The sequence below is a fragment of the Phalacrocorax carbo genome, chromosome 2 (genome assembly GCF_963921805.1).
Source record: "Phalacrocorax carbo chromosome 2, bPhaCar2.1, whole genome shotgun sequence".
NCBI classification, from domain to species: domain Eukaryota; kingdom Metazoa; phylum Chordata; class Aves; order Suliformes; family Phalacrocoracidae; genus Phalacrocorax; species Phalacrocorax carbo.
Genome location: NC_087514.1, coordinates 16,343,570 through 16,371,435, shown reverse-complemented (window position 1 = coordinate 16,371,435; position 27,866 = coordinate 16,343,570). Strand labels below are relative to the sequence as shown.

The window sequence follows — 27,866 nt, the reverse complement described above, 5'->3', positions numbered from 1 at the left end:
AACACTCCAGCTAGCTGGGATATTTCAGCAGTCCAGCGAGGCGAGTTATCTCATCCCACTGAACTACTTGCTCCCAAAGCCAGCTCTGGTCTGGCCCATGCCCTGGCAGAGCAGGATTTAGCTCTGAAAAAAATCTCTGGGAACTCAAAACCAACATGAAACAACATTGAAGATACTCTAGACTTCCACAGGGACAAAAAAATTGCCTGGCACATACAAAATACAGCACAAATAGCTCAGTATTTTAAATCAGTAAATGTCTTACCTGTATCTAGGAGTACAGCACATATTACTACACCCGAGTGGCAATATGCCAGCTGAGACCCTGGGGTGCTGCTTGTTTACCTGTTATTTAATAGTGGCACCAGGCAACTATCAAAAGTTGAAAAGGGCAGAAGCTTATATTATTTTTTAGCAAGCAATACAGACAATATTCTTGGAACAGCTTTCTCGCCAGTGAGTGGTAAAAGCTATTTAAATCTGAATAACGCCACAGCACATCTGAGGGTGATGGAATAAGGTGCAGAGGCTGCAAGCAGAACTACAATGATAAAACATTAAATACTAATATGACTTTAGATATTATATTATGCTCTCCTGAGAGTTATAATTCTTCAGTTACGTGAGGCATTCATAAAAATGGAATTGAACCCTTCATCACACAATTTTTTTCTACAATATCAAAAATGTAATTTTACCAGAACCCACAGGGACTCCTATGTTCTTAATATACCTGAAGCTTTTTACAAGCTAACATTAAAACCAACTGAAATGCCATACACGTTCTTGTTCACACTTAAATCTGGACTGAGAGCTATTCACTTTAGTTTTGCATTGTAATGTCTATATTCTTGTATTCTTAATACTCACAAATTTCAACAGTACAAAATTCTGACATCATTCCTGAAAAGTCCATGTTCACGCAGAATCCAACAGTTTTACCATCAGCTTTAGTGGCAGCAAGCTCAAGCCCAGAAGTCTTAAATCTGATAGACATTAAAGATGGAGAAAATTTACTGTTTAATGTAATTTAGCTAGCACAAGAACATTCTCTACAAGGCCAAGTTATTAATGGCAGAACAAGCAGCCACATTTATGCGGAGGCTACTTAACATTTTCCATTGTAATACTCTGCTTCAGGATAACTTTGAACAATTCAGGCTAAACATTCCTGATGTTAGCTGTCTGACTAACAGGATCTTTTTTGGGAAGCTTTTGCTCAAGGGATTCAGCTATTTCCAAGACTGAGGTTACAGAAAAGAAGGGGAGGGAGGGGAGGAAAACTACAGTTTCACATGAAAAGCTCTGGTGCTTCCATAAAGCAGAACAAGAGTTTTGATCATCACCCTGCTCAAAATTCGAAGAATGACCAAGGAGTGAGGCTGAAAAAGAGCACAGGATGTGGCTGAAAAGAAATAGTGTGATGAGTTAATTACAGAATTAAGAGACATAAGAAATTAGAAGCAGGTGCTAAGAAGAGGCTAGGCAGAACCACCTTGTCTGGCTGGTAGGGTTGCAAGGCTAGAACCGTTCATCACACCTATGCATTTTAGTGCCAATTCTGCTTTGCTGTTTGGCAAGTAGCAAAGAAACCCATTAACACCTCTCTGTGTCAGGTACATATCGCAGGTAATTGCATTGTGCTGCTGTTTTCCACTCTCTTAGCTCTGAAAGAGGATAACTGTGCTTCCTATACAGCCTCAGAAACCAACCAGCACGGCAGCCTACGCGGATTCATACGATAAAATCTGCTTTACTAAACTTTGGAAATTTGAGGCCTCAAGAGACAAGAAAAACTTGAATTGTCAGTGCAATCTTCAACCAGTTACTCAGCACACAACATTTTAATGGCCTAATCATGTACTATTTTCTCCATAAGATGTAATAATCAGGCACTTATACTTAGATTCTCCAAATGATATCAAGGAGCTGCTGAGCACAGGCTGGATTGAGCACATGAAGTACTTTAAACTCATATGGCAAACATGGCATTTGTCTTAAGGAGCTTACACTCTGGAAATACAAGAGACAAATTCACTGCTTAATGCACTGGAGGAACAAAGCGCCGGGATTCAAGGACCTGCTCAGGGAATTTATCCAGATCTACTGGATCCCGGTTTAGGCACAGGATTCCCCGCTAGGCTTATGTTTACATTGCCAGGCTGTTGTGACTGATGAAGCAGCTCATGTTTCCTGTCAAGAAGAGCTGCTGCTTACATAAGGAGATTATTCGCCTGTGTCTACCAACATGACTACTTATACCCTATTAACAGGAGCAGCAAGTTCACAGCTATTGCCTGGTGGCAGGGAGAGATGGTGACAAGGAGAGCTTGTGGCTAGTGGGACACAAAACAGGGACAAGCTGCTTCTCTCCAGGCATGGTGGTTTCCTCCTTTGGGACTGCTCAGCTCCATAGCCCAAGGCCCCTTTCGCCTCTTTCAGTGAGGAAAGCCCTCCTACGTTATGTAGGAGAAAAGCAAAGCTTTGGTTGTCCCAAGAGAGGAAGCAGCAGCCGCCTACGAAGGGGATGAGAAATTTCAGATAGATATCTGATTTGTACCACTTTAGCCATTTAAGATAGCTAAAAAAATACCAAATATACAAAAGAAGGTTCTTCTAATAATGTTATCTAATAAAATTCTTATGACTTAAGAAATATTCACAGCAACAAATGCTATAGGGTTTTAGTTTTATGCTAACACATATAATTTGCAGACAGCCACAATCCAGTCACTTTGTGACCATGTAAATATTTTACTACTCAATTCAGAAACCTCTTTTCTTCTCATAGATCTCCTTACTTACTTTCTACAGATACGTAAAATTAAAATGTCTGGATATCCTTCCCAAGGAGAAAATTTTCCTTTCAGAGTGGGGAATTCCTTAAAGATTCGTTGAAGTCTTACGAAAATCTATTAGCAAATGGGAGAGTTTTTCATTTCCAAGTAGCTCGTTCAACTGCAATCTGTGTTATCCACCCAGGACAGATGGTGGTGGCCCATGCAAACCCAGATCTGCACAGCTCCCTCCCCACACACACCCCACACCATGCACAGCTGTTGATATCAGCATAAGTAAAGGCTTATGTTGAGCTTCTCTAAGGAAACAGGGCTTGCAGTTACGCTGTTGCTTACACTCCACTCTGGTAAGTTCTGAACTCATTGGTCAGGTTCAATGACATGATACATCGGTGGGCTGAGCTGCTGAGGTCCCAGAGCAGACCTGCCCAACACGCAGCCCAGGAGGGGCGGGGAGCAGGCAGCGACGGAGAGCCCCTCGCACGGCCTGCCAGGTGCCAGGCGGCTGAGGTGGAGGGCTGGAGCAGCACACGTTCGAAAAAGAGGGAGAGTCCTCCTGGAGTGAGATAAAGATGTAATATGGCAGTTGTGTGTAGGAGTCATTGCAAACAGCTATTTGTGGTTGAACTAAAAAGACCGAAAAGCCACAAGAAACCAAGTCCATGACTGCTTTTGCTCACATATATAACTGTAGAAAGTGCTCTTCTGTTAACTGAAAGTTGTTGGGGTTTATCCCATATTGAAAGCTTAACCGTACTAGAAACCTAGATAGTCCTAGAACATTACTTCAAGAGTCACATTAAAAATTAAATTGAATATGACCTTGTAGTCCATGTAAACAAGTTGTTAACATCATTGAAGCTTGTAATTGCCAAACCTTTTGGAACTAGTTTTTCCATAGCTAGTAACAATGGATGTGCTTGACTACTGTGTTAAATGTTACAGCAATTAATATGACCATGGTTTTTGGCTTAAGGTAAGCTAAAAAAATACAAATATTTTAAAAAAATCAGTGTGGAAGTCACACATTTGGTCCAAAGCAGAAACTGCTCAAATGCTACAATCTGTTGTAAGACCTACCAGCCTTGATCATCATACTGTTTACTACTTCTCCTAAAATATATAAATTTGTCATTATTAGACTTCACTTTCAGGCATATTTATTACCACAGATTGAAACAGGCGAGCCTGTTGCCACTGGTGCATTCCGGTCATATAATATGTCTTCCTGCTTTAGATGCAACCTGCGAGTTAATAATTACATTACTATATTAAATAAGCCAAGCGAAAGATGTGGGAACAAAAAAAGAGAACCAATTCTGTGGCAGACAAAACTTACTTGAAATCCTTCAGTGATTTGTTTTCAAACATCAGGATACACAAGCAAACACTGCACATGGGATGAAACCCTGACCCTTTCAGCCAGACGTCAACTTTTCAACCTGTTGGATATGACTCTTCATCAGTACTACTGAGATATGAAAGATGAAATCACACACTAAATGATGAAAACAGGACATATTTTTGTATACAAGACTAAATTTGTATTGCTCAAATCCAGAAGAAGAGGGAAAAAAAGAAAGATCAGAAGTTTGATGCATCATACGGTACTTAAGGAACACCACCCTCAGTAATGGTCACATTAATAAATTGATCATTTAAACCAGAATGGAAAACCTCGCTGCATACATTCTTTTCACTTTATGAAGCTTTTGAAGTCTTTAGCTGTGTTTCTGCTGCATAAAAGCACTGCTACCCTTCCTTGTTTATTTTACTGACACCCTAATGCCTTTTAATATCATTGTAAAATGGATCTGGCCATTTTTCCTCGCATATAAACCTTTGCTTTAATTGAAATAAGACATTAACTTTTCTTTCACTAAGGAGCTTTTTGCCAAAGCTGTTGTTTTTAAAGACATCCTCTACAGCTCTGTGTAATTTGCTACCGCTCAGCTCATGATGAGTTGTGTCAACAGCAATCTGGTCTGTCAATTAAAAGATGAAAAAATAAAACACAGGCCCAACTTTGTGTAAACGTCTTTCCAGTTGTAAAGTTGGTACAAAAAGCTTTTGAATCACTCCCTCTGGATTAGTCCCAAGGAGCAGCACCACCGTCTCCTGAGCAGTGCCCATGCAGTCAGTCCCCTGCAGGTGAAGACCAGGGGCATGAGAAAGTTGAACTCGGGGCTATACCTGACACCTGAGCAACCAAAACTTCCACCATTAATTTGATGTTCAGCTCAGGAAATGTAAAACATCATCTCAGCTGCAGTAAAAGTTTTCCAGAGGAATTAATGGTAAAGTACATAACAGAAGGCATTGGATTTAGAGCAGCACGCTCTTTTTGCTTCAAAGTCAACAAGCTGTGGGCAAAACCTGAAGAAAATTAACAGGAAGTACAAAATCCAGGGGAAGAAAATGCAGAGGCATGGAAAATCAGGAGGGATGTGTCTTTTACCCCAGGGCTCACAAACTGGATGAGAAGCAGTTCTACAGAGAGCAATTCAATTCCTCTTACTGCACACATTGCACATATTTCCCCTGGTGATATTATTTGCATCACCAGCTCCTAACGACTTCTTAACAGCGCACCACGAGTCCTTTGACTATCAAGTGAGAACCATTAAATAGCGCTTGCTTCTTAAAGATGTCTCAGTTTGTCACCAGTGATTTGTCATATCAGAGATTCATCAGAAGGCAAAAAAAAAAAATCAAGCAGTACTGACCAACAAGATTAATGAATGACTCTGTGCTCAGAAATCTGCAAAGCATAAAAAGCATAAAGACAAAGACATCAGATGTTCTTTACAAGTGTTTTTGGTCACCACTCCCAACCCCATCCAACATCTGTTAGCACCAAACAGGGCATGTGCAACCCCTCCCAGACCTTCTCTACTCTGTACAGCTGTAAACAGCTGCACAAACGCTACCCATTCTTACCTGCAGTAGCTCATAGTCACGCTGTTCAGCTTTGCACAGAAGTCCAAACTTTGACAGGATGGAGGAGAAATCCAGCCTCTAAAATGTTTAAGTATTTGGGGGAGCTGATGAAAAAAAAGGACGTGATAACCTGTGTAGAAGCGGGGAAAGCACCCCAGGTTTCCTCCACATGGGCAGTGGCAGAACATGTACAGTTTAGATGGAGTTTGGTCCAAATTTGAGAACACCGAAAGGAGAATGGAAATAGCCCATCACACCTTGATGTCGAGATAAGGGCACACCAAGTGTATTTGGATTACAGAAAAGCTCTCCCATTTAGATTCATTTTCCTTAAATATTAATGTTAAGAATTAGCCTCTGACAACAACTGTGGCAGTTAACCGTATCTGAGGAATCACACTTACTTTTTCAGTTAAGCAAGTAGATGGTCCAAAGTTTAGCATCCTTTCCTATTGCTGGTGCTGAAGACAACCTCAGGGCTGTCAGTATAACCAGACACATTTCAGACTGTTTGAAATGCTCACAGATGACCTATTCCACTTTGTGCTGTGACCGAGCAGAGGCACGCACCATCCGTTACCACGACTCCTCAGTCAGAGTGTTACCTTGAACTACAGGAGCACTACCTTTCTCACTATTTATGCAACACCAAGTTGCATTCACCCCACCTTACACGAGCAAAGCCTTTACATTTTGTCTGCACATTAAAAAAAGGAGTTGGGACAGAGGACCACAGCTCCCCGTAAGTAGGCAGCCATGGCACAATGACCAAGCTAGCGCTACAATTACAGGAGATGGCACTTCACGTCCCACATTGGCTCAAATTATCAGTACAATTGGAGGATTTCACAAGTAGCAGTGGAACGGAGGCAGTAAATGTCACAGCAAAATTGGAGCTATACTGGTGAAGATCCCAAGTATCAACCAACTAGAAGAAATACTGTTTTTCTTCAGCGCCAAAACTAAAATAATCGTCCCCTTTTTTCTCCTTTTAAACCTCACTTTTAAAAGACTTGCACATCTAGCTTGGAAGACTTCCCTCTAAGACTCATGCCAATTAGAGCTGGATTTCAAAATAACATTTTTTTCTCATAAGGATTGTAGTCATGCACAAATAAAAAACAATTACAAAACAGTTAACCCGGACCTGCGCGGTTAGGAGCATGACAGGAGAGACGATGGCTAGATGTGGACTGCAGGGAAGGTTTTTCCCTTACGTGCCCATTTTGCCTCCTCTGTGCATATCCTGTGGTCACCTGATAGAGATGGAACCACGGGGCAGAGGCCTTGCTTGCTTCTGCTATGATAATAGGCTCGCTGACTTAGAAGTTTTAACTTCTTTAGAGGTGACTTTTAAAGACTAATGTCACTACATTTTTATCAGCATACAGAAAATCCTTTCACAGTCAAGGAAAGAGAAAAAATAGGTAGTGTTATGATAATTAGAAATGGAAAGGATATGCCTTATGGTGAATGAGCTGCCAGCTCACTCCCATTAGGAAGAGAACACGTAAAAACGAAGTTCCAGGAATACAAAAACAGCGGAGAAAGCTCACGCCAAACCCAGCGTGGAGACACAGCCCCATCCCTTTTAATGCCTAACCTCCACAGCTGTTGGTCATTTATAGACCAACAGCTTCAACTGACTCCACCTCCCTCACTCAGGGAGGTTTCCTCTAATTATCTCCACCAAGACAGAAGACTAAAGTGTGATTTAGAACAGAACAGTCAAATTATCTCCAAAGTCTATGTACACCTCATCTCTTTTTGTACCTCATTCCCCTGTCTGACTCAGATCCATACCTTTAGAAGCCACAGATTTCTACTGAAGTCTTCCCTATTTCCTCATGGACATTAACATTTAGCACATTGGATCCAGCTACACAAAATTCACCTATCTTGTTTAACTCCAGCACAGTTGAATATTACTGCCCTCCTTCTCACATTTACCTCCTCAATCATAAAGAACTAATTCAAAACACACAGGTTTTTTAACCTATTCCAAGTATTTATTTTGCTAACAGCTCTTTTGCAGACCTTCTAGTACATGTAATGTTACTGTTGTTTCCTTCTATACAGTCACCAGAGTCAGTCTTCTATTCCCAGTTATCCAGAAGATCACTTTTTCTATCTCAAATGTCTCACCTTAATCTAATTACTTGCTCCTACTTCTGCTCCCCGGTGGTTATTTTGGTCCTTCAGAAAACTAACAAATTAAAAGGTTTTGAATATTATTTGTATTGGGAATGAAACTCAATCATGTGGCACTGTAGCAGGATACTTAACTAATCTCCGATTTCAGAGTTGTTCACCATAGGAAAGCTAACACAAAGGTGCCCAAAGTTTCCAGTGCAAAAGATCAGACCGGCAATTTGCCAGATATGCGAGGGCTGAACAAAATTTGCATCCATATTTACACAAATACTGCAATCACTATAGTTTAGACTGGAAAGGAGTAAGTTCTTACTCTAACCCCCAGTTTTCACATACTTCTGACTTTCCAAAACATTCACCTTAGAGGCTGAAACATTCAGGTCTGTATTTAGAGGATGTTATTTATTTTAAAAGACCAAACTCCTTCAGCCATTGTAGTCTCTCAGGACATATCACACAATTTCATGAAAGGAAGTACTCAAGGAAAAAAAAACCTGACACAGAAACAATGACAGTAACAGTAACATGTGTGAGTTGCCACCTAATAGACCTTTCAATTAACACTTTTGTTAAAAAGAAAGTAGCCCAAGTTCAGGAATGAAGGTGCATCCAGATGGCAAAGTAAGTGCAGAATAGGTATGGTGTCCATTTACACCACACTGGCTGCTCCAGGTTAGCTACTTACACAGTTTCTGTCATTAAGACTTCAGTAGCATCACTGGATTTCAGTCCAGTTGGTGGCGGCAACAGAATATAGGAACACAGCTTAGCATGATAATGGTGGGGATCAGTCTCCATATAACACTAGTTTTATATGTTCCAAATATGAAGCCCATGAAATATTTGTGATATGGAAGGTCCATCACATCAGCCTGTCCAAACAGATTAAAAACAAACCGAGAAACTGCTCCAAGTGACTAGCATATTATAAGTTCTCAACCAAAACTGGGAAATCTTAAATTTCTTCTGTGAAGTCGGCTATACTGAACATTTGTAATCATTTGTTTTTATTTCAGATTCCAAGTTAAATAAAACCTGTATTATTTGCTATGACTAAACATGAATAACTGCCAAAGATTTAGAAAACCTGAGTGACCACAGAAAATTCCAGTCCAATAGGGCCAACAAATAAGGAAATACTAAAATATCGTTAAAATTTGCCTTTATTTTTCTTAGAGGAGAATTCTACACAAACCAAGGTGACTCTGTTTTACAAGACCAATATAGTAAATTTTCAAGAGGATCGTGAACAGTCTAAAACTGTAACTAACTTTTCCTGTTGAGGGCTACAGCAAAGTTTCTTCAGTTGTTGTAATCTTGGAGAGCCTGAGCCATGAAGAGCTTGCCCAGGTTCTGTGCATTGAACTCCTTAATATTCTGGCAGTAGGTATTAATTTGACCTGTCAATAGGAAAGAAGAGTAAACCCTTGTCAGTTCTGAAATTCAGAAAGGTATCCTAGAACATTGTTTTTGAAAAGCCAAATGTGCATGAATCATTCAGGATTTATACAGAGAAGCAACCAAAAAAGCTCAACTGCTCTACACTTCGGAATTTTACATTTTCAGTATTCCCAACTAGGTTTGGGAAGAAGAAACTAAACTAGCTGAATACATAAACTGTATGCTCAAAAACCTCTTTATTTTCCTACAATTCTATTACGTACAATTTCTGAAAAGACATATGACATTAAAAGGAATAAACAATTCTTGCTGCTGTATTGGACGCTTGATCATAGTAATTGTTCAATTTAGTTGCTCTAAAAATATTACAAGACTGAATTTCAGTTCTGTTCTTATGCATCTGCTGTCCCTATTAAAATATTTGTAACAAATATTTTCCAGTAGCAGATTGAGAACTGTGGTACTCATTTTGCTAGCCTTTTTTTTCCACCTAATATTTCATTTTATTAGCTATTTCAAAAATCATCAGGGTATGAAGACTTGTCAGTGCTTTACAAATCAAACGTGCCCATCAAAACATTTTTATACACATACTGCTACAAGTTAGTTCCCTTGTTAGCTAGGAATAGCAAAGCATGAAGCCAGTTTAATCAAAATTAAGACTATTTAGAAGGCCAATAAACTCTCGATTTAATGCTCTATTTGAAAAGTTTTTAAATGCCTCAGAGACAAAAAAGCTAATTTTTATTCTTTATCCACAAACTTTACTTCATCTAAGTTGAAGTGGATGCTTTCAGTTCTTCCCCTGACTACGGTAAAAGAACAAATGAAGAGAGTCATTTTGGCTGAAAACTGGTTTTTTCCTTTAAGTATAATAGTTTTCAATTCCTCCTCTTATAAGAGATGATTCATCCTAAGATATCACTTTCATAGAACACACATACACATTTCTGTTGCATTTTTAAGCTATGCTAAAGCTGAATGTTTAAATACTTTAATGCTTCTAGGATTCATGAACTGGTAAAAAATATCAAAACAGTAGATTTTGAAAGACTCTGGGAGGAATAATAAATCAAGAACATTATTTCTTCTAAAAGCAGCACTTACCAGCATTAAAATATTAATCTCCTGGTCATTCAAAAATTTAAGAGCGGTAGTTCAAATTTACTTTTTTTTTTTTTTTTTTTAATGTCAAAGCACAGTCTTTCCTGTACCCTAAATTACCAGGACTTTGGTTTAATTTTCTCTCAGCACAAAACACGGTAATAGCTACCTAATCCAAAAAGCCTGCTACAGTTTGCTTTCTCATGACATATTCCAAATTTAGATTACTTAGCAGGACATCTAGGTTTTCTGCTGTCTGTTGCCATTGTGGTGCCCTAGATATTTTTTACCCTTCCAGGAGGCACAGGACAGGCACTGACTTTTGTGCCGAACCGTGGCTACGTTCCTCAGCATACCGCTAAAGTGAAGAAATTGGGGGGCGGGACCTATACCTATGCTTTGTTTCCATTTACATTTTCATTCACTTTCGGGCGCAGGAAGATGCGTATAAAACTATGGCAGTAGAAATCAAAGAAATTATCCCCATTAAAAGCAATTAATTAAAAGGAATTAAAAGTAAGATCTCAGCTGCTGCAACAGCCAGTTCAACACCTAGGGATGTTACCAGTAACTCAGGGCTGCAGGCATCTGCTCTGCTCTGAATCAGCAGTTCCAGCCCAAACAGCTTATTCCTGCCTCCTGTCTGTAGAGCCTCCTAACTTCTGCAGTTGTGGGAGGAGCTGGGGTACAAGTGCAGGGAGCAGCTTATGGACTACCCTAGTTGCTACACCCACCTGTGCTGAAAGCCTGCTCCGCGGGGCATTTCTCCAGCTCTCCTTTAAAATCCCATTTCACCCCCTCAGAACAGAGCCAGGACGAGGCTCTGGCTGCTGCTCCTGCCCTTTCCCATTAACCCGGGAGGCGCAGATGGTCAAGCAGGAGCCAGACACCATGGAAAAATAGGAAATAAAGGGAGAAAGTCTCCATACATCAACTTTAAAGCTTTACGCAGCCATTCTGGTTAAACACAGTGGCTTGCTTTCAAAAAATTACGTATGTCCATATATACATGGGTAACGTGCCTCTGGTACTCACCTAGATGGCTTAAAATTCTTCCGTGTGTGGAAGCTTACTTTCTAACAGAGGCATGGTCTGCCTACTAGCAGTAAGGTTGCTTTTCTTAGCTACTTTTTTTAATATTTCAGACACTCGGGCTGTAGACCACAGGTTGAAACCACTGCCTTTGACCAAATAAAGGACAGTATTTGGAATACTACCAATGCCAAAATATCACACCGTAGTGACACAGGTAATGAAAAATTAAGATGTTTTCTAGGGTAACAACTGCACTTTTCCCCAAGCGAACATTCATATATGGGAAGATGAGTTGAAGAGACTGCTAGAACATTACCTGCAATAAGAAGTGACTCCATTCTTGGAGGTGGCTGTGGTGGTTTAAAAAGTTTATTGATGTCCTCCTCAGGAAGAGGGGGTTCTCCTCGGCTTTGACGCTGCATATTTTCTTGCTGACGTCTCTGCTGGTACTGAAAAGAAATCAACAGAAACAGAATGCAACAGCACTTCCAAAGCAGGAAAAGTCCATGCAATTCAGTTTATTTCAAATAATGCAAATGCAAGTCAGAGTTTATTTCAATTGCTAGTAACAAGCATTTCCACCCGCCCACCCCACCAAGCTGGCACCTTAAAAAAGCAGGGCACTGGAAAATTATGTGGTACTGAGGTGGTAGGGTTAATTTTTTAAATTTTTTCATAGAGATAAATAGTCTATCTGATGGAAAGAATACAGCATGGTAGATAAAGGCCTCCATTTCCCCGTGCAAAAAAGGAAAACAAGGTTGGCATATGTAGCTATAAGAAGCCATTACCTTAAATAGTTATACAAAGCAGAAATACACAGTTTTATGCAAGTTAAAGGTCAAAACAATATTATGTTGAATGGGAAAAGAACTTGATTAAACAATGTATTTTAAGGCATAAAAATATTAACTCTGAAGTGAGAACAAAGTGGTGGCTGAAACAAAGCATAATGGTTCGTTTCTCCATTCCAGTAATTTAGATATTCTGCCACTTCGACGCCATTTTTTTGTGGGTTACCAGAGGATACACTAGAGTAGAAAATTGTAGAGATTATTCTGCTAAAAAAGAAAACAATCAGATTTGTTTTCAGTGCTTCCCTTTGCCATGTAGATTAGTCGAACTTTACAAAAATTAAGGCAGACCATTTCTTCAGCTGTTGGAAAAACATTTGTTCTTGCAGAAGTACATACATTCCAACACGTGTATGTGAGATTTCGTACTATATGTCACAGCCAGGAATTAGTTGTAAGGTTTGTCTATCGAAGCCCTCATATTCAACACAAAAAATTCTTTAAAATAAACAGGCCAAAGATGACAGGGTGTTTGGTCTCACTTACTTAAACATATCTGTGCATAAGAGTCTGAAAACAGATCATACTTGGTGGCATACTCAAATGAAGTTAATTTTTTTTCCAGTAGTAGTGACAGATACATGTTTTTGGACAATGTTAAAAATAAAATCTTAAATGCCCATATTTGTATGTGAATCGCATGTAGTTTCTTCTTTCTTTGCATTACCCCATTCACTTCTCAGCAGTCTGCCTATTATTCTCTATTGAAACGGCTTGCTCTTAATCACAATTGCTCCATTTTAAAAATGAAGTTAAGACCACTAACTATGCTGCAATGAGCCACTACTAAAGCAGCTATAGTTAGTAAAGAAATGAAGTGAGACACCATGGAACCTACTTTGCTCTGCTTTTCAAAATAAATAGATCCCCTTGTTATTAACGCAAACTTTTGAAGTGGATGCCATCTTTCTATTCAAATTAGGCAGCAAAGGAAAATAAATTTTCTGAAGATAAGATGCTTGAAGCTTCTACGTCCTCAGCAATTACACAGCCAGGAGAGACCAGTGATCATGTGCTGCTTCTCTAAAGTACTCCCTGTTCAAGCTACACTTAAGTGGAAAAAAACCCAATTTTATTTTAAAATACTCAGTGATGAAGCATTTCACATGAACCCCGGGTGCTCTTTTTAATAATAAGCTACTTTGTGTAGCAATACCTGCAATATTTTCTCTTTAAAGTGGCCTGGCCCATTTTCAGTTGGCCAATATTGAATCTTGTCATATCTCTGTCAGCTAGATTAGAGACTTCAAATTTATTTTTCATGCAGGTACTTCCTGAGTAAGCAAGTCACTTGTTAACTTAATTTATCACGTGAAGTGAATTGCATTCACTGAGGTCTGCTTTCCAGGCTTTTAAATCATTCTCATAGGGCTTTTTTCCAGTTTACCAGCATTCTTCTATAATTAGACACAGTATTGCTTCATCAAATGCAGTATGAGCAAATAAAGTAATACTATCTCCAAATCACAGATCGGTTGATGTTGGAAGGGACCCCTGGAGGTCACACTTTGTCCAACCCCTCTGCTCAAGCAGGGCCACCTAGAGCAGGTCTCCATACTCAGTATTCTCCAGTCAGACTATTTTGGATCTTAAAGAGGAATTAAAAGTCAGCATCACCTGATCTGTATCACTACCTACTGATATAAAACATGACTAAAATGTCATTTCCGATCAGAGAACAGTCTGCTGTCTTTTAAATAGGGACTATGTTTCTTTATTTCTAGATGCACGACTACATGTGGTGGTCTTAAACATGGTTTGTTTTGGAACAATTCACTTGCAGTTTCAGCTTTTTCATTTACTAAACCTCTAATCCCTGTGTCCACAGCATATTTATGAATTATTTTGGTTTATCATAAATCACTAACAAACGCGTAAAATAGCAAAGACAGACCAATCCATACCACATGTGAGCAGAAGTGAACCCATTTGATAATTCCCCACTGACTATACATTTTACACATCTACTTAATGGATATGTTTCTGTAAGAATTTTATATTGCTTAGATCCAAATTAATCTGTCTTAGATAACACCACCCAAACACTTTTGTGGAAAAAAATCCTCTCATTCAGGTTTTCCATGTTACCAACCTGGTGTTTCTGCTGCTGCTGTTTGCTTACATTCCTCAGGTAGGTATTGTATTTAACAATGTCTTGGCTCATCTCGTCCACTCTGTCCATCAGCAGCTGCAGACTCTTCCCTAGGTGATTACTGAAATACAAGAAACATTCATGAAAGATTGAATTTATTTAAAAAAATATTTAAAATTCATTTCAAGTCACCTGACCAGGATTTCCGCACTAATGGCAGAGTCTGCAAATTTTTCAGTTTCTGGCTTTCTTTGTTCATAGATTTATTTGATGATATTTTACATGGCATCTCCTCCTCTAGCATCTTTGCCACATTGCACATACCATATATAAAGTGTTTTAGTCTTTGCAGGAAACCTCATTGTTATGAAAAAACCAATGCCCCGCGTGAATTTACTGATATTACAGATGCAGGTCAAATGTTTAAAAGAAAAAGTCTGATGCTTTTGTGACATGCAACCCCAAACACTGTTCCAGATGTGTTCTAAGAGTTTGGTTTCAAGTTACCGCTAGCTTTTTCACTAATATTTTAAATACCCCTCTGCAGGGATAGTTAAATATTCTTCAGAACTCCATTTCATTAACTAGCCTATCAAACCACGCCTGGAAGTTCAGCAGACGTCGCTTGATCTTAGCTGTTGAGAGGGAGTGTTGCGTCCAGTCCAGCCAGCTCCACATTCCATACCATAGGCAACATGGAAGCAGCTAGGCTGGGTGCGTCCAGTTCCAGTTATGCGATCTACTGCCTTGGCCAGACAAATAGAGTCTGTTAAACAACTTTTATTGTAACCATTTTTAGCAATGGCTTCAGTATTTTGCAGGAATGTTCAACTTAAGGTATAGCTTCCAAGTTAAAAGTTTTGGAAGTTTTTAGGTTGGTGCCCATGGAGACAGTATTCATCCTAAATTGTGTTTACAGGGCAGTACGGTAAGAGAAGGATACTTACTGCTCTCTGTTGATCCCTTTGGTCAGAAGCTAGCTTGCTCGCTCTGATCTAAGCCTTGCCCATTCCTGCTTGGCTGAAGTTCAGTGACTCAAAAAGCTAAACTCCATCCTTCTCCTCAACTGAAATCCACTACTCATGACTTCAACCTCATGAGAGCTTCTTTCAAATAAAAACTTTTGTGCACTTCTATGTCAGAATCATATCCTTCAGCCACTCAGATTCTTTCTGCCTTTTACAACACATTCCCACCATCCTACAGCCTATGGACTGGAGAAACTCTAAGTGGGAGAGACAGGCATAAAGTGAAAAGGGAACCACATACATAATACTATGCACACCGCTGTTTAAGTGTAAATTATTCCCCAAATCCATAGAACTCTCAGCTGGAGACAGAAGCTGGTGACATACTGAGGCATAGAGGGTATCGGCTGAGGTATCTGATGTAGCTAAAGACACCCTTATCTCTGAGTACTAGGACAGCTATTTCACTAGCTGAGCTGCCTGCTCACTGAACAAAAAGCTGTATCAGTAACTCCAGACCACAACTTACATGCCAGAGTCTTAAATCTCAGCTGCATACAGGGGTAGATGGTGAGGATGACTTCGGCTACACAGCAGCAAGAAAGGCGCCACTATAATAATTATTTTTAAACTTCTAGGGGTTTTTTTGGTTGAACATTTCAAGCACATGATATTTAGAACTGTGGAATATTGCCATGGCTAGGGGTGTGGATATTTTCCATTTTTATAGAGTTTATATTATACAGAGTTAGTGTTAGAACTGGATATTATCAGAAATGCCTATGTAGGTACACGCTAATTGCCTTGTAGGGTATGTGGACATCAGGAATACATAATTATTTTACAGATAGTGTCCATATGAAATATAGCTGGTTACAAAGAATGATTTTATGTGAATCTCTTTGGGACCAGCTTAGTAGAGCAGAATACAGAAACAGAGAGTTATTGTTAGAAGTTGCAGTAATACAGTGTTTTCTCTCATTGCCAGGGAAACAAAAAGCTAAAAACAGATAACTTAAACAGATGTGAACTGAGACATGAAGTGATAAGTATGCTGCAAATACAGGACCAGCTTTTTCCTCAGTTCTCATGTGGTTGATACCCTTTTTTGCTCCATCTCTTTAAAAAAACCAGGAAGACCAATAGGAAGTAACTTGTAAGAATGTACATATACAATGTTTAAGCAAGTTTTATCCAGCTGAAGTTTATTCTGGTGAGATTTAGCAAGTTAAATCACATTGCTCCAGGCCATAAGACTCATCATACACTTACTTAGCCCAAAGGCTCTGTTAGGCACTTCCTTACCTTTTGCACTCCCCTACAGCAGATCCCAAAGATCACACTGCTAGGTACCTAAATGCCCTCTACGCATCAATGCAACTAAAAAAGTTAAAAATAAAAACAATTTTTTAAAAAGGGGAGGGGGTGCCAATAAATGCTGCTTACACCCCCATTAAGACTCACTTTCCTACAAGGCTCTGTGATAGTCACAACATCGAGCTCAGCACTTGCATTTGTTTTTGTTCTGAGGGCTCCGTAATAAATTGCATTCTTAATGGATGCATTTCATTCAGCTGATTCATCGTAAGAGTTAATTAAATCGAGTTTACATTTAGATTAACAACTAGTGTAGACCAACAGGAACAGACCTATGGAGCAAAACAGCTGGTGCTGAGGAACCAATGTCCATGCTACATGTGTTTCAGGGGGGTTTCTTATCAGTAGTTCTGATGTGGTCCAGTGAACTGAAAGCCCATTAGTAGCTGAAGCAGAGCAGGTATCCTCCAAAAGCCTGTTTTCAGTTTAGTTTCATCTGAAACAAGTCAGGTCTGAGATCACCCAGTGGTGGTGATCTGAGGACACTCCTCAACTGAACTAAAAGACATAGCTCCATCTAAGATAGCACAGGGAGACCACCACACCTCAGGTATCAGTGAATATATGTGGGAGAAAAAATTTCAGCTGCAGAACTGTTATCATACTAAGCATCACAAGGTCCACACCTGGGGACTATGTTCCTTTTTGGGGAGAAATATAGATAACAAAAGGGGGAAAAACAGAATGGAGCATCTCCTGCAGTTAGGACAGTCAAAAAATATGTCATGTGGATTCTGACATATCTAATAAAGAAGTAATCTAATGTGAGAGGACTCCTTAATGAGAATTGTTATTAGGATCACTCACCTGTAGTGAGTGACCTGTGAAACTTCCAGAAATTTAGCATTTCAGACTTTTCTGTGTGGCATGGCTGACATAATAAAAAAATGCCAAAAAAGGACAAACACATACAAACGTCAAAGGGAAACTGTCAAAGTCTGTTTCTAGAAACAAAACAGACTAGAAAGTCTAGCCTGCAGAGCAATTTCTCGCACTGTGCATTTTTGCTGTAACAGCCTTATACTTGATACTCCTTCGCCCAAAAGGGCAGATACGAAATCAAGTCCTTGACACAAGGATTACTTCCGATTCATTATTTAACAATTTTCAAATACAAAGGTCAAACAATTCTGAGGGTGGGAAATAGAAATCAGTGAACAGAGTAGCCTAATCTACAGATAGCAGCTGTTGTCCTTTCTGTCTCGTTCTTCCCACTGGTGAGCCTTCCATTCGACGGGGTAATGCTCCAGCATCCACAGAAGGAGAAAGCAACAACTATACATTAGCTAAACCCATGGATCACTCACTACACAAGGGCATCCTGTTAGGATATGGATCTGGCTAAGAGACCCAAATGCAAGCCTCCCTTTTCCTGAGGGAACACTCATACCGCCAGGGCCTCCCTTTGCAGATGTATTTTAAGGAGAGCAAAGGTGCAATTTGCTGTTGCCAGCAAAGCCAGTTTAAGAGGTTCCAGCACCAGCATCTTCCTGCCTCTCCCTCCCCCTTTGCCCAAGGATTACAGCACTCTCAGCTGTATGGATCCAGCTGTTTGCGTGGGCACACTTCAAACTCCTTCAGTGAAATAGTCTACTGTAAATGCAAAAACACCCTCTGTTGGGTTTTTTTTTCTTTTTTCTTCTTCTTTTTTTTTCTTTTTTTTTTCTTTTTTTTGAGGGAGGCTAAGGGAAAGGCTGGAAGGGAAGAGTGGCAGCCTGACTTTTTCCACAAGACTATTCCACAAAGTTATTTGTATAGCCATGTTCTGAAACAGATGAGGGAATTAAAACCTTTGAGGGTGGGAGGGGTGTAGAGATGAAATGGGGGTAGTGGGGAGGAATGATGCAAGCAGCTGAGGCTGGAACCTCAAACTGGCTCCGCTTCTGTAGGATTCATAATGGGGAACTACACATGAAGCCCACATTTACTTCAGCATCTTTAATCAGGACAGGACTCCAGACACACACTCGCTAAAGGTCTGAAACACCCAAAATGCAGCCTCGAGTCAGACACCAAACCTTCAAAGAGAGGCCGCAATTCACATCATTCTCAGCTTCCCATGTCCTGCTCATTAGTTTTAATTGTCTCTACACACAGCTCGGGGGCCTCAGCTTGCACTTTTGGAGAAGCCCACCTACCTGCACTGGCCCAGGAGGGAGCAGAGGCATCCAGCCTCCGAGATCTGAATCACTGTGCTGTACCCAGGCACCTAATTTTTGGGTATAACTATTCTGAAGCTGGAGGTGTCCAAAAAAGATAGTCCCCCAAACTTGCCGACCATCACTACAAATGAATCCCTTCCTTACTTAATCTATTTTGCTTGTACCTGGCTAAGGAAGATGAGAAAAGGGAGCAGCAAAAGCAAGAGTAAGAAAATGCTGTATCTGCTTCCACTGTTTTTCCACTTTCCATCAGCTCTACTGAGGCCCCTCTCAGAGTTACTGTTATTTGGGAAAGGTGCCACCCTGTGCAGCCTTCCTCCTCCTGGTGAGAACAGCTTTGGGTGGATTAGAGAGGTACTGCTGGGCAAAGCACATCTTTTTGATTAAATTTTTCTAAGGAACATTCCCACCGCTTAGCAGAGCTTGTTTACATCTCAGCATTTCAGCCCGAGTCCAACCTGTGCTCTTTTTAAGAGGATTTTGTTTGAATTAGATATGTAAGTCAGGAGTCTTGAGCTTCGTTCCCTTTTCTACTCCGGCTTTGAAGTGTGCCTTTGGGCAACACATTTACCCTCTCTGTGTCAGCTTCCCCCAACTGCAAATTAGAGATTTTCATAATTATCTTAATAATCCGTTAAGCACATTGAGATTTCTGAATAAGCAGTACAATGTATAAAGGTTAATATTGTTTTCAAAAGCCAAAGTAACCCTCCTTATGTCACTTTTGCAAAAATACTGCATCTGATGTTTGAAAAATATATCTGCCAAGTAGATGTTACTGCAGTAAATGTTCAGCACATGTTTGCTTCTACTGACGCACACTATTAGAAAAATTGCTTGAGACAAATTGAGATATTATAGAACAACCCTATTATGAAGCTAGACCACAAAAAAGCTTTTTTTAATTTAAACTAGATCATCAATAGAATAGGGAAGAGATGGATGAGAATGGGAAAGTTGGTTGTAATTATTTCTCTGAAGATCTGGAACATTATCTGACAGGATTTTAATTCTTGAGTCTCTATCAAAAGACTGGCAGTACTCCAAGGTCTTTTTGGTCCTTAAGGGCAGCAGGAGGATAACAGTGTGAGCAAAAGACCTTTACTTGCTATTACTTGCTAGCCTTGTGCTATTCTACCTTCAGCTTTGTTCCATGGGATATTGCAGTCAATTCAGATTTCACAAAAGAAACAAACTTATGCCCCAAAAAGTAAGCTACTCTATACAATTATCACAAATGTACTTCAAAAGGAGAAAGATATTAAGGTACAGACAAAGTACCTCAAATAGGTACTGCTTCAAACTCAGACAAGGTGGGTGGCTGAATATGTGAGAATCTTGATGAAACAACCTCTCCAGAGGAGAACCATGGGTAAATGATTTCATTGCCAAAACTATTGCTTCAGAAAATTTAAAAAGTTTCAGGGATGCTCCCAAAGGACCAAAAGTACCCCCAAAAACACTCCCCACCCCCCATTCCTACAAAAAAAGCAGAATTAAAGTTACTGCCAACTAATTCTACATTAGCAAAGTTAGGTGAGGAGGACATGCACCAAAATTAAAAAGTTGATACCCGAGATGATTTAGCCACAGCTATTAAAAGACCAAAAAAAAAAAGAAATGCGAGCCGAAAATAAAACTCCAAAATAGCGGGAGTATGAACACCCCAACTTCAGGCATTATATTCTTTGACAGAGAAATCTTAGTTGTTGAATTCAAGCAAAAACTAGTTAAATGTTTCAGCAGGCAGTATAAATCACCCTATCTTGAATAAATGAGCATTAAAATGTTTTAATTTGCCAGCTGAGTTATACCAATGTAAGATAATGCTGAATGTAACCTGCCTTGTAACTAAAAGCAGCTATGAAATATTAAAAAAAAGACACATACAAAAACCTGCAAATAAACCCATTGGGGTAATTTCCAAAACTTTACTCTGCTTCAAACAAAACTAAGCACATGAAGTTCCTCAAACAGACCAGGTGAGTCAGAAGAATGCTGCCAGGAAAGCCAGTTCAGGAGAAATAATTCAGAAATACCTCTGAAAACTGTTGAATCTGTTGAATTAATTCCCCATTAGTAGGAAATTCTAGACTTCAATAAGCTCAAGAAATTGCTGCCAGGATATAGGATAGTAACTGTGTAAGTTCAAAGAAACACACTTAATTGAAAAGGCACTTTTAACCAGGTTTATCAAGAATCCAGTTCCACCTGTGTCACCATCAAGAACAGCACTGCACCGCTGCAAGAAAACACCCATTGAAAAGCAACTTTGATTCACTAAGACAAAAGTTCTCCTTTTTCCTGTTGTATTCATCCTATGATGGATTTTCCTTTTTCTTTTGGGGTCATGTTTTTCCTGTTCACTTCTCATCTCACTTACTGATGTGAGGAACAGCACAAAAGCCTGTCTTGCACCAGGCTATTAACACCATCATTCCAGAAAGGAAATTAATTTGTACAGTTCTTATCTTTTATCTTGAGTCAGGGCAATGGTATGGAACCACTACTACGTAAGATGTAAAGCTGATGAAAAACTTCCAATGTGGTTTGTGATCTGTTCAAATTAATTTCCATTTCCAGAATCGTATCACGTGACTAGCAGTGGCCTGTGCTAGGATCCAGGGTGCTAGGTAATCCCAAACCTTTTTATAGGACCAAATCCATAGAAACAACGAAGGGCAGTGCTGTCAGGTCACCTGGAAACCTGCTGTATCCTCAGCACAGTCCTCCTTTCACAGTAAAGCAGTAGAGCTCATGAGGAATCACTGTCATCTCCTACCTCCAGTGCCACCCTCTCCTCAGACGGTGAAAGCTTTCTAATCTTTGACCAAGGAAAAAGCCTAACAGAAAGCCTGCAAAGTTAAACAGTCTGAACATCTCAGCAAAAATTCTTCACTTCATTAATTCCAAGGTGCAAATTCACAGCTTTACTGGAGAAAATGATTGATTAAGTATCTCTTGTGACATCTGTAAATTTCCTGGCAGAGTTCCACCCTGTACCTGTTCTCTCTTGACCAATTTCTCTCAAAGCTATCAGATCCCTTGATACACCCACATAAGCCGAAGTAAAGAAAATGGAGTGGAAAATTTGTGTTAACACAGACAACATATGGACCACTAGCAATATAGATCCAACAGCCTTATATGACTGGAGAGGGGTGCACAGAAAAAGAAGAATAAGAGAGGCCACCAGAATTGGGCTGACTTGGTTGTCAGAGTCAGAGGGGATCAGAATCTTGGCAGACGCCACCTTGACGTAAAAAGAAGGTCTTACACTTGAAAACCTTAGTGAATACATCCTAGTTTCTACATGCAACAAGATACTGCATCATTTTGTGTATCTGGTTATTTTGGTCAGCCCAATAATCCAATTAGCTGTACTGTGTTGTGTGAGATTTAAACACCACTAAATTTCTGGCCGTGCTGCCAGAAGTCATGCCTACTTTGTTATCATAAATGTATTTTCAGGGCAAAGTGCTACAAGAAGAAAAAGTTTCATCCTAGAAACTCTTCAACAATTTCTGACATCAGGAATGCTGGCTATCATGGCAATCAGTCTGAACATTTTTGCTAGTTTGTCAGACAGAGGCTTTATTATTTTCTTTTCAAATGCATCCTGATACCGAAGTAGAACAAATGCAATTTTTTATTAAAATAATTTATAGAATTACTTAAGGAATATTTAACAAAACCGATTTTTCTTTTCAGATCTAGTTGCCTGAATTTTCTGAATCCCAGTATTTTCTTGAAGGAGTATACACTGCTGAAAAGATTATACACATCAAGCAGTATAGGTATATGTGCATTACAGACTGAATTTAGTCCTTGAATCTAATGCTATAGTTTTACCATGCAGTTTTTCCTTCAGCAAAAGAACAAGGGTAAAGTCCTAACCCCATTAGAAGTCAAGGCAAAGCTTCCATGGACTGTAATGAGACTGGGATTTCACCCAAGGTGTTAAACTGTGGTTTGGGAAAGCGAATAAAAATACATCCATTATTGTAACAAGTACTTACCTGCTAGCCAGACTGAGCAATTCATGTCTATCGGCTACTGCGGATTTCTTTTCCAGTTCCCACAACATCACATTGATCAGGTATGAATTCTTAATTACAATGGGCACTTCTTCAAACATGTTTTCATAAGCAATATTTGCCTTTTTCAAGCTGTAAAAAAAATTAAAAATATTTATTAATATAGCCAGTAACTCTCTTGTTCTTTTTGTTGAATTGTTGCTCCAACAACAATTGGCAATTTTGTAAAAACTCTTCATTTTCATAGTTCCACAATCAAACAAGACTCAAGCTTTGGTAAGAGAGCATTTGCATGGCAAAACCTCACGTTTACAAAGACTAGAAAAAGCTTCTCTAGGAAAAACTCTCAGAAGTCAAGCAGCCGCTTTACTTGTTAATACATTACTTACTTGAAAAAGCCTCCAGCAAGAGACTGTACTGACAGGATTAACTCTGCCCCTTCCAAAATATTTTACTGACTTCCCTGCCATCAGGGTTTCTTAAACAGAAGTGAACGGTTAGTTACCACATGACACTGAAATACCTTTGAAATCATAACTACTGCAATAGAAAACAATTTTCCCAATAGCTGAATAATTAAAATTTTTACTGACTAAAAATTAGATTGACAAAATAACGTGCATTTTGGAATAGTTAAATTCCTTGGCGGATAGTAAGATATAAATTTTAATTGTTTTGTTGGGGTTTTTTTGTTGGGTTGTTTTTTTTTTTTTTACAATATACATATAACAACTATTGTTATTGCATTATAATAAAGTGGAAGGTAACACTTTTCATAAAATCTGGAAGTAAAGGCATGATCTACAAGCTTCTAAGGAAATATATCCCTATCTTCTTTGTATACATATTGGATTTTGGAACAAAAACTTTTGCTTTTTACCTTTTTCTCTGCTCCCTGACTAAGCACAGATTTGTTTGTTCGTCATGGAAATGTTACGTTTAGACACCAAGTGATGAAATGATCCCGTTTTTCCTCAACTAAGAAAGTTTAACAAGTGCTTGTGGTTTTGCTGTTGAACACCAAGCTGTTTGAGGAAAAAGACAACAGCTAAGGCCTACATCTGTTACAAGCTGCTAATCTTTTGAAACCGAGTAATTATCCCACTTTACTCCAGAAGACTGTGTCCACACGGGTGAGTTAATTTGGAATAAATACAGAAGAAAAGCTATTCCAGAATACCTGTTCAATTTTCCTTCTGGAAAAAAAGGGCTTAAAGACAGACCAGCTATTTCCCCTCCTCCATTTCTTTTTTTATATTTTTGACTCTGTTCCCAGATACCTTCACCATGGTCCTCACAGCCAGCCTTCCGACCATCTCCAAACCAAAATTAGTTCAAGTTCCACCACTTCAGCCCTTATTTAGGTGCCCAAAGGCAGACTTTCATGCCTTCTCAGCCCACTGTATCAGTGCATGTCTATCGCTACCCGTATGTATCCAGTTTCCCCAGCACACACTATTATAGGAGATTTTAAAATACAGTAGTTCATCATTCTGTCTCCCCTTCTGCCTCCCAAATAATCTAGCAAAACCTATGAGAAAACATTCTTTGAAGTTACTTACGCTTCTGGAGAGAAGTCTTTTTCTTTGCAAACTTCCATCAGTTTGGGAGTCAGCCTATATGCCTTTAGCGACAAAGACCCTTGGGCAGTCTTAATGGGATCTATAATTAAAAATGGAGGAAGAGTATTGTTACTAACCCCAGATTGCTGTTTTTTAATATCTGAATGACAACCAGGAAGAAAAGAACTAAGTAGTCATATTAAAAAAAAAAAATAATTAAGATAACCAACACAGAAAAGACACTACCATGCAAGTAAACCTATTGTACTGAAATGTAGAATACATCCGATTGTACACAGTGAAGATAATTAATAAACTTGGAGAACATGAGGGATCTAGACCCATTCTACTCACAACATTATTTCCCCATTAAAGGTCTAATGCACATTTTCTTTTCTTTCATATGAACTATCCACAGAACTTATGCAAGAGCTAACTCATTTAAATAAAGATTTTTCCCTCCAGTCATTATGCAGTAAATTATTCATTAAACTACATTTTATACAAAAAAAAGGTAATTTTAGAGTAGCAATACGCTAATTCAAATCAAGTTGCCCTGCTGCTTCGTGCATAACAATGTAACTGGTATATAAAAAAGATTAGTTTTGCCTTGACGTACTCCACTGAATTTAGGGGGAAATTTTCTAAACACACTGTTACATTCCTAGGACAAAGAAGCTTAACACTTGCAGCATGATAACGGCTGAAGCATGCCAACATGAGAATAAAAGCTGTGTTAACATTCATGTTGTCTGAAACTTAACACAGTAAAACTTTTAGCAATCGGTGATAAAATGAAAACCAAAATAGACTGAAACAAGTGGAAAATTCATCAAGGTCTGATGATGCAATGTTTCCAGCCAATATAAGTATACTTTAACAACTTGTTCTTTACTGTAATCCAATTGTTAACATACTGAAACAATTTTGGGGCAGCTCATAAGATTGATCGTATTCATTAGTATTTTTTCTGACAGATACTCAGGACGTTACATTTACTTCTCAGCTGGAAACTATATGCAAGTCTGCCAGATATGGCAAACTGTGAGTGTTTGGGGAGGGGGAGGCTATAAAGCTGTTAAATTGCCTACGGTTCTGATACAGCACAGAACATCTGGTCTGGAGAGCTTGAGGAAACACCATTAAATAGGCAGAAAAGAAAAAAATCTTTGTGCTAAGAAACAGTCCAGGTTTTGTATGCTTCTGTCAGAGGTATAAAAAAAACTTGGCAATTCGTGCAATGATTGGTCAGTCACGTACAGAGCCAGACACGCTAGCAAGCGGGGTTTGTTAGACATCTGGTCGGGTTCCACCAGCCCCTTCGACGAGGGAGGGGAGATGAAGGAATAAAAATGAAGCAGCTACTCCAGCATTCCAAAACGTACACATCAGGGCTCTGATAGCAAGAAAAATAAACAGAAAGAAGGAAACCCTGTCTAGACTTAGCTGCTGCTGAGGCTGCCGTAGACACAGGGTTGGTATTTACTCGAAAAGGCCTGCCAGGCTACTCTTACAGGCAAAAGACAGAATACAAAAATAGTAGTAATAATATTAAGAGGGGAAAAGAATAATAAAGGAAACCTCATACTAACCGTAAATGAGAACTACAGACTCCTCAATTGCATGCTGGTAACTGAACTGGGAGTCCAGGAGGGCACGAGTGACAAAAGAGCCATAGTATGTGGACTGGTACCAGCCAACGTGAAGATGATCAATGTTTACGTGGCGCAGGCTTCGCATCATTTCCATCTGGTATTGAACTAGATTAAATAAAAAATATGTTTAAAAAGTAACCTTACACAATCTACTATTTTGAGAGCGAGCTTGATATTAAATGAGCAAATTGTATTTTACTTTATTTTCTTTTTTGCAACTATGTAGAAGTTTGTTTATTCACTGCTGGACTATCTTCATTAAAATCCAGGGCTTCCTCAGAGAATGAGAGCAAGACTAGCCTGCGTAAGCAGACTTTTTTCAGCTGCAGTTAATTGCTAAAGTGATCAGACTGCTACACGTCATTTACAGTGCATATTACCTTGCTCATTCATAAAAACAATTTCTGATACTGGGTTTCATCACAGAGTAACATTTTGTCATTTAGTAACAAGGAAATATCATTATTTAAGTTGTAACACCATCCAGGATTAGATAACTTTTGGAATCAAAAGAAGAATTATTTAATGAGAATATGAAATAGAAGGTAAACTATTTATGTCTATTTCACAGTATAAATCTATATTTTCAGTATTGGAGTCTGGGGGACCAGCTAGAGCTGACAGACAGTTTTGATTGCATTTATCTTCAATTTTTCAACACCGTTTCTTCTTTTTAGATGTGTATACATGCATGTATGCATATATTATACATAATACACACACATATTTATATACAGTAAGTTTCCTTAGACAGTAAAGAACATTTTTTGTCAGGCTTTTTAGACCAACAGCTGTGATGTTTCATTGTACCAGCGCATAAATTCCGTTTCTACTAAATGCTTCATTCAAATAGATTGCCTCGATGGAACAGAATTCTATTCAGGAATGTTTAACATAATCCCATCAAGCAGATCAACACACCTTATCACTTATCAGACCTTTTAAACAGACAGACACTGTGCCTGCTGGTTAAATTTAAGGAAACAGATTTCAGTGCAATTATCAGATGAACCAACACTCCCAGCCAACTGATAGGAAATCAAACGCAACAACACTACGCAATGCTTAAGTTTTGTCTGCAGCTGCAAAAATTACTAAGAGAAAAACCAACCCCCTCCTATGCGTTCATTTTTTTGCTAATTTTTTTCAAGGCTTCTCCTTGCGCAGATGAAAATGTGATATTCATTATAAAAGAAAGCAACATAAATTAATTAGAAGACAGAATGTGCTGCATTTTCAGACCCCACTTTATATCCTTTCAAAAGAATAAAAAAAAAATCCAACCATATTCTTTAAAGATACGGGGAGACATTTTTCAAGATTGGACAAATATTTTTCCAACTTATCACTCTTACAGCACAAACTACCTTCTGCAGTCTGCTGGCCCTTTTCATTAAATTGCCATATCTTACTGACTGTACTTTTAAAGTAATCTACGTACACTTATATAAACCCTTGCAGACTTTTTCCATCAGCACATGTTGGTGCTTGCATTCTATTTCATAATATCTTAATAGAAATGACTTGCAATTTGTGTTTCATCCAGGACACCATGATAATACAGCACCCCAAAACTAACACATCAAAACGATCCAGGCTACAGTCTGAAATCCCATAATACACTAAAAGCAAAATAAAGGCCTGCACCATTTGGCTGTCTCTGAACCAAGACAAATCTAAAAATGCCACTACGCTCTTCAGGACAGCCAGACAGTAGAATTGAACAA

At 39.0% G+C, this 27,866-nt stretch overlaps 1 protein-coding gene across 1 annotated transcript in view; it reads right to left on the bottom strand.

Annotated features, from left to right (window-relative positions):
- Positions 1-9,037: 9,037 nt before the first annotated feature.
- The window catches only part of EIF3H (eukaryotic translation initiation factor 3 subunit H), an 89,910-nt gene continuing 71,081 nt past the window's right edge, over positions 9,038-27,866 (bottom strand). The window contains exons 3-8 of the mRNA XM_064442205.1: positions 26,077-26,244; positions 24,485-24,584; positions 22,905-23,054; positions 14,379-14,499; positions 11,749-11,881; positions 9,038-9,292 (exon numbers count right to left, since the gene is read on the bottom strand). Of these exons, the coding sequence (XP_064298275.1) occupies positions 9,195-9,292; positions 11,749-11,881; positions 14,379-14,499; positions 22,905-23,054; positions 24,485-24,584; positions 26,077-26,244 (770 nt within the window). The 3' untranslated portion in view covers positions 9,038-9,194. The remainder of the gene's footprint in view (positions 9,293-11,748; positions 11,882-14,378; positions 14,500-22,904; positions 23,055-24,484; positions 24,585-26,076; positions 26,245-27,866) is intronic.